At 38.5% G+C, this 13,850-nt stretch overlaps 1 protein-coding gene across 4 annotated transcripts in view; it reads right to left on the reverse strand.

Moving 5' to 3' along the window:
* Nucleotides 1–13,850, reverse strand: part of PARP4 (poly(ADP-ribose) polymerase family member 4) — a 42,902-nt gene that overhangs the window by 23,031 nt on the left and 6,021 nt on the right. For 3 of the 4 annotated variants that reach the window (XM_042838753.1, XM_042838754.1, XM_042838752.1), the window contains exons 7-16: nucleotides 13,346–13,495; nucleotides 11,321–11,458; nucleotides 9,145–9,318; nucleotides 6,275–6,435; nucleotides 5,787–5,924; nucleotides 3,846–3,944; nucleotides 3,440–3,623; nucleotides 2,878–3,046; nucleotides 2,209–2,333; nucleotides 121–252 (exon numbers count right to left, since the gene is read on the reverse strand). In XM_042838753.1, coding sequence (XP_042694687.1) covers nucleotides 121–252; nucleotides 2,209–2,333; nucleotides 2,878–3,046; nucleotides 3,440–3,623; nucleotides 3,846–3,944; nucleotides 5,787–5,924; nucleotides 6,275–6,435; nucleotides 9,145–9,318; nucleotides 11,321–11,458; nucleotides 13,346–13,495 — 1,470 coding nt within the window. The remainder of the gene's footprint in view (nucleotides 1–120; nucleotides 253–2,208; nucleotides 2,334–2,877; nucleotides 3,047–3,439; nucleotides 3,624–3,845; nucleotides 3,945–5,786; nucleotides 5,925–6,274; nucleotides 6,436–9,144; nucleotides 9,319–11,320; nucleotides 11,459–13,345; nucleotides 13,496–13,850) is intronic. The other variant, XM_042838755.1, reaches the window with a different exon arrangement.

A 13,850-nucleotide genomic window follows, 5' to 3' on the forward strand; every position in this document is an offset into this window, starting at 1 on the left:
CAGCAAAGAACTTGAGAGAAAACAAAACATTGGTATCGCACATCTTCACTCCTAAACAAGTGCTTTCAAATCCTGAAACTGAAGGAGCTGCATCAAGCTTAATGTACAGTAACATTTTACCTGCCCAATGATGTGTGTTCCATTGACAAAAGCTTCAAATCCACAAACAGCAGCTTTATCATCCAAAGGAAAAACATACTTAGCTTCAATTGGACTACTGTTTTGATTGGTGTAGGTCTGAAACATCACTACCTGAAATGAATTTTTTTTTTCACAATTCTGCAATTCTAAAACATCAGCATTATCAGTTAGACATCAGTTTAACAGAATAATTGCACTGCAAGATACCAACATGTGTGCCACAATCTAAAGATCTATTTATACATTTGAAACTAAGGTGTAACATGCACTGGTGCTTGACAAATAGATATCTCCTGAACATGCAAGGAGCTGCAGGATTTTTACTCTCTAAATCTTTAATTAAATCTCCTCTAGAAGAGTAAACCATGACCTTATAAAAGTTATCTGATGTATTAGCAGAGCTGGAGCTGCCAAGGTATTGCCTGTCAATAAGTAGTCACTACTGCCACATGCCTGTAATAGTTTCAAAGCTACTAACATCTAAACAAGGAAGAAGAAACCAAACTGCAAACATCTATTTTTAAGATACTGAAGGGGATGTTTGTGAAAGCCTGTGTTAATTCTGCATGTGTAGCATCTGTCCTCCAGTGACAGAATTTCTGTCCCTGAGGTAGCAGATTGCATCTGACTTTCTTTTCATATCTGCTCTTCTCTTTACTTCTTTTGTGTCCTAACAAAACCCCAGGAATTCCTCATTCCCACTTGCTGCCATTCTTATTGCCCTTTATTATATCATCATTTCTGGTTTATGCTTTGTACCTCAGCTTTATAAGTTGCTTTTTGCTCTGGTGGACTGGGCAATAGAACAGATGATAATGTAAAGTAATTAATTCCATAGGAAGCAAGACAAAAAAAAATAAATATAATGCCCGTTGAGAAAAACAGAATCAGACCACAGCTGTGAGTGTCAGAATAATTCAAGCAATAACTCATGCAACAACAATTCTTTAAACTCTTTTCTCTCCTTTTTTTTCCTCTGCTTTACTTTTTAAGGCTTCAGGAAAAATGAAAACACGATTTGCTCTTATAAATCTACTTTAGCTCTGGAAACCCCTGAACACAGATTCCTGTGCAGAAAGACAGAAATGGCAGAAGTCGGTGGAACTATAGCTTTAACATGATGAAGACTTAACCAGGCAGAACTCAGTTACAGGGTAGATTGTGGAATTATGCCTCAGGATAGAAAAAGGCAGGTGACTTGATGGAATGTGTCCTTAGGGCATACATAGTGGGAAAAAAAAAAAAAGAAACACAAATAAAACCAATCCACAACACCACAGGCTCTTACTTTTAGCCTGCCAGGTTAACATTTATTAGCTAACTTTAAAACTAGATAGCAAGTTGTTTTGTATTAATTGCTATTTTACTTACAACAGCTATTTTAGGTTTTCCAACCGCTGGTAAAACCAAAACACATAAATATATTTCCATGCTAGGTATTTCCCACCAGTGTCAGGTGGCAAACTCATCAAAGTCTTTAAAAGGGAACAGAATGCATATGCCGCAGTGGAAAGTTTATCTGCAGTTGCAGGAGACAGAAAACTTACAAAAAAAAAGAAAAGCCAAGACTTTCACTGAGCAAGGAGCTTTTGGCACCTGTATGACAATACATCTCTGAGAATTTCAGTGGTGAGTGGAGACAGGACAAGGGGAAACGGCCTGAAACTGCAGCATAGGAAGTTCCGCACAAATGTGCGCAAGAACTTCTTTACAGTGAGGTGACGGAGCACTGGAACAGGCTGCCCAGGGAGGTGGTGGAGTCTCCTTCTCTGGAGATGTTCAAGACCTGCCTGGATGCCTACCTGTGCAACCTGGTGTGGGGAACCTGCTTTGGCAGGGGGGTTGGACTCGATGATCTCTGGAGGTCCCTTCAACCCCTACAATTCTGTGATTCTGTGATAAAAACAGTTTCCACTCAGCTTCAGAACTTCCCTTTATTTAAAGACTGAATTGCCTCTTTTTTTTTTTTTTTTTTTTTTTTTTTTTTTAATGGTTTAAACACTTTTTAAGAACTGAAATAATTTTTCAGGTCTGACATAAAAGAAGACAACACATAGCATACTTTACCTGTGCTACAAAGTCTATTATCCTTGCCTTGATATGAACACTTTCCAGAGGAACAGGATTTCCCAGTCTGTCTTGAAGACCAATTTTCACTGTATTTGAAATATTTGCACTGGGTAATTCATAGCCTAAAGAAAAGAGTGTGTGAAATGTTATAATTTTTTTTTTAAAATGTACATTTGGGAAGCGAGTTTGATAGTAATCCTATATTAATGGCCTGTGTTCATTTATGCAATTCAGAACATGTAAATTGAAAATAACACTCCTTTTCTGTCATGAATGCTTGCACTGCATTGTTGAGCTGTAGGCTGTCTAAGGGATCAAGAGCTCACAGTAAGTCTTTAAGGTCTTACAAGGTCTTTGTTTAAAACCTTGCATTTGAATTATTAAAAGACCATTTGAAGATTCATGCAGAAGTGCTTCCTGTGCTTCTCTTGAAACATGCAGTGACAGGAGGAGCTGCAACAACTGCTGGGAAATCGACCTATAAGCAAATCTGCTAAATAGATGCTATACAGATGCTACCTTGTAATGACTAATTTAGTAACACCCACAAATAAACTGCAAGTTATCTTTTAATAAGTTGGCTGGATGCAAGAATTCTAAAAGTTGTGACATATTTATAGGGAACGCAGGTAGCAAGTCAATATGCAAACAGAAAACATTTCTTACTCTCATTTTGTAAGACAGAATGACACTGTGACTCCAACTCAGTGTTATCTTGCTCAGTTTGCACCCCAATTTCAGGCTGGAATTGTTTTATTTGATCTTCAGCAAGGCAAAACTTAACAACGTATCTAATTTTAACCTGTGTAGTTTTGTACACAACAAATTCATCATCCTGGTAGAAACAAAGAAAGCTATTTTACAATAAGAACAAAGCTCTAGATAACATTTTAAAAAATGTCTATCTATTATGAGGTAAACCTAAATGACATCATTTTTATAAGTAATAATTTCAATATCACAGATTGGATACTTACAGGATAATTAAGTAACAATAAATAAAGAATACTAACATATTAAATATTACTTTCCAGCAACAACTTCCAATCTCTTCATGACTAATAACTTACAGCCTTACCTGTAAACCTGACAAAAATGATTTTATGTTTTATTGTCTAGTGATTTAGTGTCTGAACTGAGACATACAGGTTATACTACGTCTATTATCTACCAATGGTATAAAAAAATCCCAAAGTTGGTGTCTTCTCAACTACTGTAGGATCAGTACCTCAAAGTCTGAAGAGATGCCTGCTGTTGTGCGGACTCCGTGCACGCTGCTGTAACCTGATGGGGCAGCAGTTAATGAAAAATCTCGTCTGTACAAATCTAAGCAGGATCCAAGTGCCACATCACAAACCGCCAGGAGTCGGGTTCCATCCATTTCACTGGGTGAAGAATACTTAATGCTGGCACTGTACGTAAGGAAAGATCATGCATCTGTTATTACAATTGATACTGACGTAAACACCATCAGAATTTATGCTTACACAAGTACTTCTGAACAGATGAGGAAGAAAAATTAAATTACTTATAATTAAATAGCTGTGAGATTATTAAACATTACATCTACTTCATTTGCAAAGTAAAAAGAATACACAGAGGATAAAGTAAAAAGATACTGTCATTATTCAGACCTGACAGAATCACTGAAGTAAATGCCGCTTCCCAGATTCCCAGTGTCAGTTCTTTCCACACCATGATCTTCAACAACCACTTTTGGCATTAGGAGTCCTCTGGAGAGAAAAAAATCATTCACACGATGAATGAAGTTCAAGATACGTATGCATAAAGTATGTGGGCTAGTACATACTGTGCAGTCATGAACCACAGAGGACTACATCAAAATACACCTTACAGAAACAACAGGAAAATAAAGTATATAACAAAAAATAAATCCCAAAGCCATATGAATCACCAAGACACTGATTATATAAGCAAGTAAAGACTGCTTTTTTCATTTAGCAGAAAACAATACATTTCCTGGAGTCACTGCCAAATATTCAAAATAATTTTTTAGATGTGTTATTAGATGAGTAGTTCATAGCATCATAGAATCATGGAATCACCAAGGCAGAAAAAGACCTCCAAGATTATCTAGCCCAACCATTCACCTACCACCAATATTTCCCAGCTAAACCATGTCCTTTGTCCCACACCTGTATGTTTCCTGAATACAAGTTCTACATTCCTAGCAGCTATGCTGTATTAAATTTCAAACAACCTGCATGAAATTTCTATATCAAACCAAAAGAAGATTTTAAGGTAGTAGGGGATGGATGCTCAGAAACTTCTCCAGGGTTTGATTTGCAAATCTGTTAGTGTAGTGATACCATTCTTAGACTGCTCAAGAGACATTTGATTTGCTGCTGATTGATCCTCACACAAAGCCTTTTAATACAAAGTATGCAAGAAGACAAAACATTTATCTAAGTTGAACTGTTTTGTCACTTAAAAAATTTGCAATATAAGGAAGACAATGCTAATATGACTTTTGAGATTATTTCAACTTTGATAGCACTGCGTCACACATTTTTTCCAACATTCTTAAATTTTCAGTGGCTGGCATTCATTGCATAAGATGCTGATGAGGATGATAAGATGACGAGGATTTAAAAATGTTAGGCAACTTGTATTAGATTTTAGCTATGAATATTATAACCAGGACTGAGTGAATTCACAGAATTCAGTAATTAAACCAGATGTTGTTATAACAGAAAATTATCATAATCTAAAAATTTGTCATTTAAAGTGGTCACAGGCAAATCATGGAATCAAATCATCTGAGTTGGAAGGTACACTTAAAGGTCATCTAGTCCAACTCCAGCTGCAGTGAAGGGACACCTACAGCTCAGTAAGTTGTTCAGAGCCCCATCCAGCCTGACCTGGAATATCTCCACCACATCTCCAGTGCCTCATCAAACTTCTGTCAAAATCCTTTTTCCTTATGTCCATTGTAAACCTTCCCTCTTTCAGTTTGAAACCATTTCCCCTTATCCTACCACAACAGACCCTACTAAAGAGTCTGTCCCCTTCCTTCTTACAGCGCCCCCTTCAGACACTGAAATGCTGCTCTCAGATCTCCCTGCAGCCTTCACTTCCACACTCTGAACAGCCCCAGCTCTATCAGCCTGTCCTTGTAGGGGAGCTGTTCCATCCTCTGGGTCATTTCTGTGGCCCTTCTCTTGTGCTCTAAAAAATAATGTATAGAAGTAGGAGGACACCATCAATGGACTTATTTCCTAAAAGAAAATAAATTATCCACATGGCCATTATTCTCCTACTCTCTCAATTTTGTCATCTTTCATCTGGATTTAACTTCTCTTCGTCTTACTCAAACAGCTGCATCTCAATGCTAATCCAGCTGTAAGGTAATTACAAAAGGTTGATTTTCCTTCCTGCAGAAGTGTTTAAGTATTCATATAAATGTTGACAGTAAAAATTAATTTAAACATAATGCAAAAGAGCTTCAAAAAAAGCATTTTTAAAGATGAAAATATACAATTAAAACATATCCACTGTCACACATACACACACACATACAAAAAAAAAAAAAAAAAGGGAATGTATATTTTTACCTGGAAAGAATTCCCACGAAATTCCTTACAGATGATGCATGGAATAAAGACCGAACATTTCCAAGACTGCCCACAAATTCTGCTGTTTCACTTACTCTGCCAATCCTGTATACTTGTAAAATTCTCACTGAACAGCCACTGCAAAAAATTTGAGATCTTTGATTTAGAAAATGTGTACCTGAAGCCCTATTCATTACTTTCCAAATGTTTTGTAAAACACTTGGAAATAAATATTGAGAAGGAAAGTGAGCAAAACTAAAAGACAAGTATCTTATTCTCCTATAAATAGACATGAAAAACTGAATATGAGCATTTTCAGTTTTTTCAACTTCCATTTGACTCTAGTGTAGGTAAATCCACTTGTTCTGCAATCCTGTTAGCTAATCAGTACTACAAAGTAGCAGAACCTGATAATTCAGTCCCAGAAGTATTTTGTGCATGACAGCTTGCATGCTACTGGAATCACTGCATAACTGTTAAACACTCACTTGTAATTGTTTTTTAACACTTGTCGTTCAACACTGAGAAATTCGTCACTCGTTGGATCAATGGCATCAATCTTGCACCTCAGGGCCTGGTATTTGGCCAGAGATGATGGGTTTGGGCACAACATACTTGTTTCCCGTATATTCAGCATGTCTCGCATGAGCTAGGAAATGAAGACAGAAATTCATGAATATTTGATACATTTTAATTAAGAAAACACACCAAACAGAATAAAATTACATGCAGTGACAGTGTAGTAACAATGAAAAGAGCATGCAAAAGAACATTTCCACTTACTAGATAAAAAAAGTGGAACTAAATCCCATGAAAACAAATCAGAACTAAAAAGGTGTATGAATAACAGTGATAAATGACTTCTGTACAACTCCAAAGTCTGGATGGAGGCTGTTCATGACAGCTCTGCCACATAGTATTTGTGCTCAGATATCATTTTGCTTTTGCTTCTGAGGCAATTTTTATTTAGATTGCAAACTTGTCATATTGTCCCTGATGCCACCATCCAGTTAGGGCAGTAGCATATGGCATGCATATAATTTTCTCACATCAGGAGAAAAAAGGGCACTGAACAAATAAACAAAGCAAAGAAGGTTATACTTCACTGACTCATGGCAAAGCTTTATGAGACATAGTCATTTTTTTTATATCAGAAGTATCAAAAGGTTTTCATTATCAAAAGGTTTCCGAGGTTAAAAGCACTATTAATATTTATTCTTTTAGAACAACAAAGAGCCTCCTCTCTTCCTCTTTTCCCCTTAATTTCTTGTAACTTACAGAAGATTAGCTTGTGAGTGTCTTTTGCCAAAACCAAGAGCTATGGCTGCCATAATCTATGGATTTTACATCATAACTGAATCACAAGGAAGAACATTCCAGTTTGCTTTATAGTTACAACTGTGAGATCAGTGTCAGAGCCCTGAGTGTCCCCCTCCCCTCCCAAGGCTTTGGCTGCTGGGCTCAGGGCCAGTTTTGATGGTGCAACTGCAAGGCCTGGAAGAGAGCAGTGGGAAGACTCAGTAGAAGCCTGCTCCTTCTCCATTCGAGAGATATCTCTAAGCTGAGGCTTTTGCCCTTGGTCTCTTTGCTGAGCTATACTGCAGATATGTTCAGACCCAGTTCCTGTGGACTTGAGTTCCTTGTCTGACTGCAGACAAGACAGACAAGCCCACAGTGAGGCTCGTCTGACCCTGTCTAATGTCACCAGCAGTCACTGTAATCTGCTCTGCTCATCCTAATTGGGTGCTGTGGGACTGTGCCCCTGCCACTGAAGTGACTGCCCTAGCCTTGCTCTCTTTCACTCCAGCCCTGGCTCTCTGCCCTCATAGCCACCGGGTGCAAGGGCTGCATTTGTGTGCACACTCAGCACACCTCACTGTCAGTCCCCCAGGCAGGCTGAGAACTTCCCAGCTACTTTCTGCAAATGGACTGATTTGCAGCAGAGTAGCTGAACACCCAATTGACTGAACGACTGAGCAGCTTACAAATGAAGTGACAAATTAACACAGGAGCAGTGGAGCTGTGGGAGAGATCCCTAGAGATGCCCCTAGGCAGAGCAGCTGTGCTTAGGCCTACTGATAGATGCTGCTTGCAGTCCAGGGAACTCTCCTAGGTTGTTTGTGTTGTAAATGTAGGAACAGACCAAACTGTACAGAGATAATTAACTTCAAATTATCTCTAGAAGCTGTTTCTGCACAGACATATAACTACCAGAGGAGTCCAGTGGAAGGCTACAAAGATGATTAGGGGCTTGGAGCTTCTCCCTTAGGAAGAAAGGCTGAGAGATCTGGGGCTGTTCATTCTGAAGAAGACTGAAGGGGGATCTTATCAGTACCTATGAATATCTTGTGTGTGGGTGTCAAGAAAATGGGACCATGCTTTTTTCATGGTGCCCAGCAACAAGACAACAGACGATGGGCACTAAGTGGAACACAGGAAGTTCAATTTGTATATAGTTTATAACAGCCAATAGAAACTGATTGTGTGTACTGGATGGTTGCCAGCATCAGCAGGATGATAAACATCAGTTCTGTGAGTCTCATTTAATCCAGCTTCAGATGTCATTCATAACAAATGCAGTGGAATCTATCACCATCTAGATGGCAACTGGCCTTCCTCTTCAATGTATTCAGTTCAGTTCCCCCTGTGAATGTTACTCTATTTGTAAGATTCCCCAGGGGAGTTGATTGTACCCCTGTACTCAGCACTAGCGAGGTTGCACCTCGAGTACTGTGCTCAATTTTGGGCCCCTCACTATGCAAAAGACACTCATGTCTTGGAGTATGCCCACAGAAGGCCCAAATGAAGCTGGTAAAGGATGGGGAGCACAGATCTTACAGGGAACAGCTGAAGGAACTGGGATTGTTTAGTCTGGAGGAGACTCAGAGGAGACCCATCTGTTCTCTACAATTGCCTGAAAGGAGCTTATGGTGAGATAGGTGTTGGCCTCTTCTCCCAGGTGACTAGCAATGGCACAAGGAGGAGTGGCCTCAAACTGCACCAGGGGAGGTTCAGGCTGGATATTGGAAAATTTCTTCTCAGAAGAAAAAGTGAAGTACTGGAACAAGCAGCCCAGGGAAGTGCTGGGCTTACTGCCCTTGAGGTTTTCAAGATAAGAGTGGATGTGGCACTGAGGGACACAGTTAGTGGCATGGTAGGGATGGGTTGATGGTTGCACTGGATGATCTTAGTGGATCTTTTCAACCTTAACGATTCTATGATTTCAGTAAATTATTTTTTAAACCCACAGTCTGACTTGTTGTGCAGTGCAAAATATCCTGTTAATTTATCAACTGATTGTGTTCAATACTGGTGTAACAGGGCAAACTGGGGCTTACTAGCAGTCTGGAAAAGTTACCTGGCACAGGTCCTGTTTTCTAGATAACAGCCTTTTGGAAACTTCATAGTCTGTTTCAGTTTTGTGACGTATAAGTTGATAGAATTCCATCATCATCTCTTGCAGTGCTGCCTCATCAGCTCCCTCATTGAGTGCATTCTTTACCTGAAGCAAAATACCTTCTGCTTTGCTCACCTTTAAAAGAAGAGATTACTGAACTGAAAAACATTACAAAATTAATGAAAGAGCACAAAGCAATAAAAACTGAATGTGAGTGAATTAATTCCATGCTGAAACAAAACTTAAACTCTTTGTTAGTGAAACAAAGTGCACAAAAATTTACTTGCATCTCAGGGTGAAACCAGTTTTAAAATGTTGGATATTATTCAGCCCTCATACTGGACAAAGTACCCCAGAATTGCTAAGATCCAGTATCATAATTCCTCAGAAGTAAAGCAGAGTTTGAATCATGTTGAAAGACAATGACCCTTGACATTATTTCAATTCACATCGTTAGCTTTAATGTATCATCGAAATAACTGCAGAAATAACATGATTATAATAAATTTCTTGATAAATTTCTAAGTGCATTGGTTTATTCTAAATACATAAAGCTAAGCAAAGTACCATTTATAAAATGCAACCTAGTGATCAAAAATAATCTTATGAATCATTTTAGACAGTTTGTATAGACAGGTAGGATATAGACTTGCTTGTGTCTCTGTATATTCATTCTCAATTGGAAATTTCTCACAGAGTACTCTGTTATTTCATATTACTATAATCACTGGCAACAGCTTGTAAGATGCTGTCACTAGAGGAAGCACAGTAGTCTTACTGCAGTTCAATACTGACCTAAGGCTGGACTCGGTCTCACAAAAGCCTTTAGAGGAAATTGGACAGTTAATCTAACTGAACAGCAATCCACTTCCTTGTTTCAATAACCCAGAGATTTTTTCCTTTCTACACAAATGCTATTTCTCTTGCCAACTCATTATAAGTGGGAAAAGGTAGTGAAAACAGTTTGAGTACACTCTTACAGACTGATCCATTGGGCTGCAGTTCTGTGATTCAGCTTTTTCAAAAGCTATCAGTGATTGGGCATTTTTTATGAAATTATCAAATATTTATCAAATTTCACCTATTTGAAATAGGTGGGATCTTGATAACCAAACCAAATGCACCTCATAAAAAGCATCTACCACAAGCAGAATTTCCTTTCTATTTTTACTGTTTTATAAAATGCACTTGCTACTGTCTTTGAGCAAATGTATAAAACAGTACTAATGTACTACTTCTGATGGGTACTACTTACCCATCAGAACCTACATAAATGTATATTTCCACATCAAAAAGTGGAAGGATTATTTTCCTATGTAAGACAATTGAAGAGAATCAAGAGCCTTCTGTCTTAGTATGAGGGCAAAATCATTCTATGTTTAGGCAACTTCCACTGGCAAAATTTTTGCAGTTTAAAATCAACCTAATTTCCAGGTTATTTTTTCCTTCAGTAGTAACAGAAACCAACAAAGTTGCAGTCTTATGCAGCTATAACTTATATTATATTATATTATAAGTTAAGTTAAATGAATAAACATTAGACTCCTAAATGCCTAGGAAGGAAAGCAAAACCACCGAAGTAAGTGCAAAAATAGGATTAAATAAACCACAGAGTTAAAGGGGGATGGATAAGCAATTACCCTCATTAACAGTTATACTATATGAAGAACTTAACAACAGTTAATTAAATGCTAATTATGTGTTGTCTGGTAATACACAAATGCACTATAATTAAAATGATTTTTCTAATACTAGAGAGTGGCTGACTGAAATATGGTTGAAATATAATTGGCAGAAGACAACAAACTGCTATTATGCACTATTTTCTGTAACTATCTTCTTAGGGAACTTGATTTATTACGCAGAAGGGATCCTACAATAAACATTGTATTTTAAATTTCTATAAAATGGAAAAGACAACCATCTGCTCTAGGGAGTACAGTATTGTTTTTAGTGTCATAATTCTAAAGCAACATTTGAGGTTAAGATTTCTGAAGCATGAATATGTTGTCATATAGGAATACTCAGTGTAATTACCAATTCCAATGTGAAACACAACATTCCTGTTTGCTGGGGAAAAATTACTTATAGTAGCATTCACGTACGTGTTCTCATGGAGTAAAAAGAATGAACTTACATCATTTAGGCTGATGTTGTTTACTGATTCAAGTAGTAGGCTGTCCAGGTGGCCAAGAGCTTCTGCCCAGATCAACTCCACAAAATTACTAACTTCTTGACATACAGCACTTGAATTGATGGATTCTTCTAAAAGTAACTGTAGTAAAACAAACACAAATCAGTATACGGCAAAGATGCAATGTGAGAACTTTCTTGTTCATATAAACTATACGGTTTGCAATACACATTAACGCTTAATTTAATTGCTTCAGTCCCATCAACTTGAAGGGAAAGTTTGTCTTTACAAATTCTTCCAAGTGAAGACCACGGCAGGCAAGTGGCCATGATTTGTCTTTCTGAAATTTCAGATATAACATGCTACAGAATTCAGAAGTTGATTTGCTTGACATCTTTATCATTACATAGTACTATCAGCCCTAAGGGCCTGTTTACACAGCAGATAAAAGAACAGATATGAACACTGGAGATAATGTAACTGTAGAAAAAAATTGGAGCAGTAAACTAAAAGGAGAGTAGAAGGGCCATGAATATAATTGCAATTCATACATCCAGAAAGAAAACAGATTCTGTGATCTAGGGAGCACTGTTAAAATATTTACAGAATCACAGAATCACAGAATCACAGAATTGTAGGGGTTGGAAGGGACCTCCAGAGATCATCGAGTCCAACTCCCCTGCCAAAGCAGGTTCCCTACAGCAGGTCGCACAGGTAGGCATCCAGGCAGGTCTTGAACATCTCCAGAGAAGGAGACTCCACCACCTCCCTGGGCAGCCTGTTCCAGTGCTCCGTCACCTCACTGTAAAGAAGTTCTTGTGCACATTTGTGCGGAACTTCCTATGCTGCAGTTTCCAGCCGTTTCCCCTTGTCCTGTCTCCACTCACTGCTGAAAACAGCCTGGTCTCGCCATTCTGCCCCCCACACCTTAGATACTTATAGACCTGGATCAGGTCCCCTCTCAGTCTTTTCTCAAGGCTGAACAGACCCAGTTCACTCAGCCTTTCCTCATAGGAGAGATGCTCCGGGCCCTTGCCCATCTTTGTGGCCCTCCGCTGGACTCTTCCCAAGAGATCCCTGTCTTTTTTGTACTGGGGAGCCCAGAACTGGACTCAGTACTCCAGATGAGGCCTTACCAGGGCAGAGTAGAGGCAGAGGATCACCTCCCTCGACCTGCTGGCCACGCTCTTTTTAATGCATCCCAGGATGCCATTGGCCCTCTTGGCCACAGGGGCACACTGCTGGCTCATGGCCAACCTGTCGTCCACCAGGATGCCCAGCTCCCTACTTGAGCATTTTGTCACTGTCATTCTTTAACTCCAGTAACTGCTATTAAAGTTGATGTTGTCAAACAATTCTCATACATTCGGATACAATACTTTACTTGTTTATATAATACTTTAATTGTTTATAAACCATATGGCCCTGCAGTCAGTAGGTGACACGGATGTGGGACTGATCTATTCTCCAGCTGTGTTCTAAAACATAAGTTAGCCATGACAGGAGAGAGGAGCAGATGAAGTATAGTGAGACAGTAAATGGAAAAAAAATTTGGTCAGACTGCAACCATTCTAAACAGCAGTAAACACTGAATGAAAACTACTTTAGAGAGCAGACTTCTGCAGCTATTGCCACTGGAGGGACTTCTGTTACAGATTTTAATGACATCTACACCAAGCCTATGATATCTGTATAGTTTGCAAAACAATTATGACAAAGTCATACAGGACACAAGAATTCTGGTTGCTATATTAGTACATCCTTTTTTTTTTTTTCAGTAGGTAATGGACCTACTGAGAATTAAAAGTATGATGAATATGGCTGCATTTGCTTTTAGCGTGTTTAATGACTTACAACATTCAGTCAATATTCCTAAAAAAAATAAAAAAAAAATCAGAACATTTGCATACGAACAATTTCCTTTAACATATGACTGTGTGACTGTACAATGTTTACCACATTCAGAAAACTGGAAACTGAAACAAATAATGAAGGACAGAAAAATGTAAACACACAAACTGTACAAGCCTTTTGTAACTTCGTAGAAGCCAAACATTCTGCTTCTGGTGGAAAAGTTTCTCTGAGCAGGAAATCCTGGCTCTTCAGGTTTGCAACAAGAATACCATAATTTTCTCTTATTTCTTCAGCAGTCTTATTTATTATGAATTGTTTATTTTTCTGAGAATGGAAAGAATAAAGTTAGATGGAGAAACAGATATACAGATTTGCTGGAACAATTCACCAGACGCTACAGTAAGAATTGACAAATCCACACAGCTTTTGGGATGTGATTTAACATGCTGCAGCAAGGCACTACTACCATGAGGGCTCATGGGGCAAACAGGGAGCTCCACATGCAAACCCCACAGTGACAAGAGAGTTTCATCTAAGCGTGTACTGGAAAACTTGTTCTATCATTTGAGCTATTTCAAATGCATCCTCCTTTGACTCTTAAGAGAATGTTCAGTCTATCATTCTTTGCAGCATTTTAGCAGTTAAACATGCCATTCTAGTTTAGTCATTACCAGGCACT

The sequence above is a fragment of the Centrocercus urophasianus genome, unplaced genomic scaffold (assembly GCF_019232065.1).
Source record: "Centrocercus urophasianus isolate 14NV4802_14NV808 unplaced genomic scaffold, USGS_Curo_1.0 seq_9, whole genome shotgun sequence".
In the NCBI taxonomy this organism is placed as follows: Eukaryota; Metazoa; Chordata; class Aves; order Galliformes; family Phasianidae; genus Centrocercus; species Centrocercus urophasianus.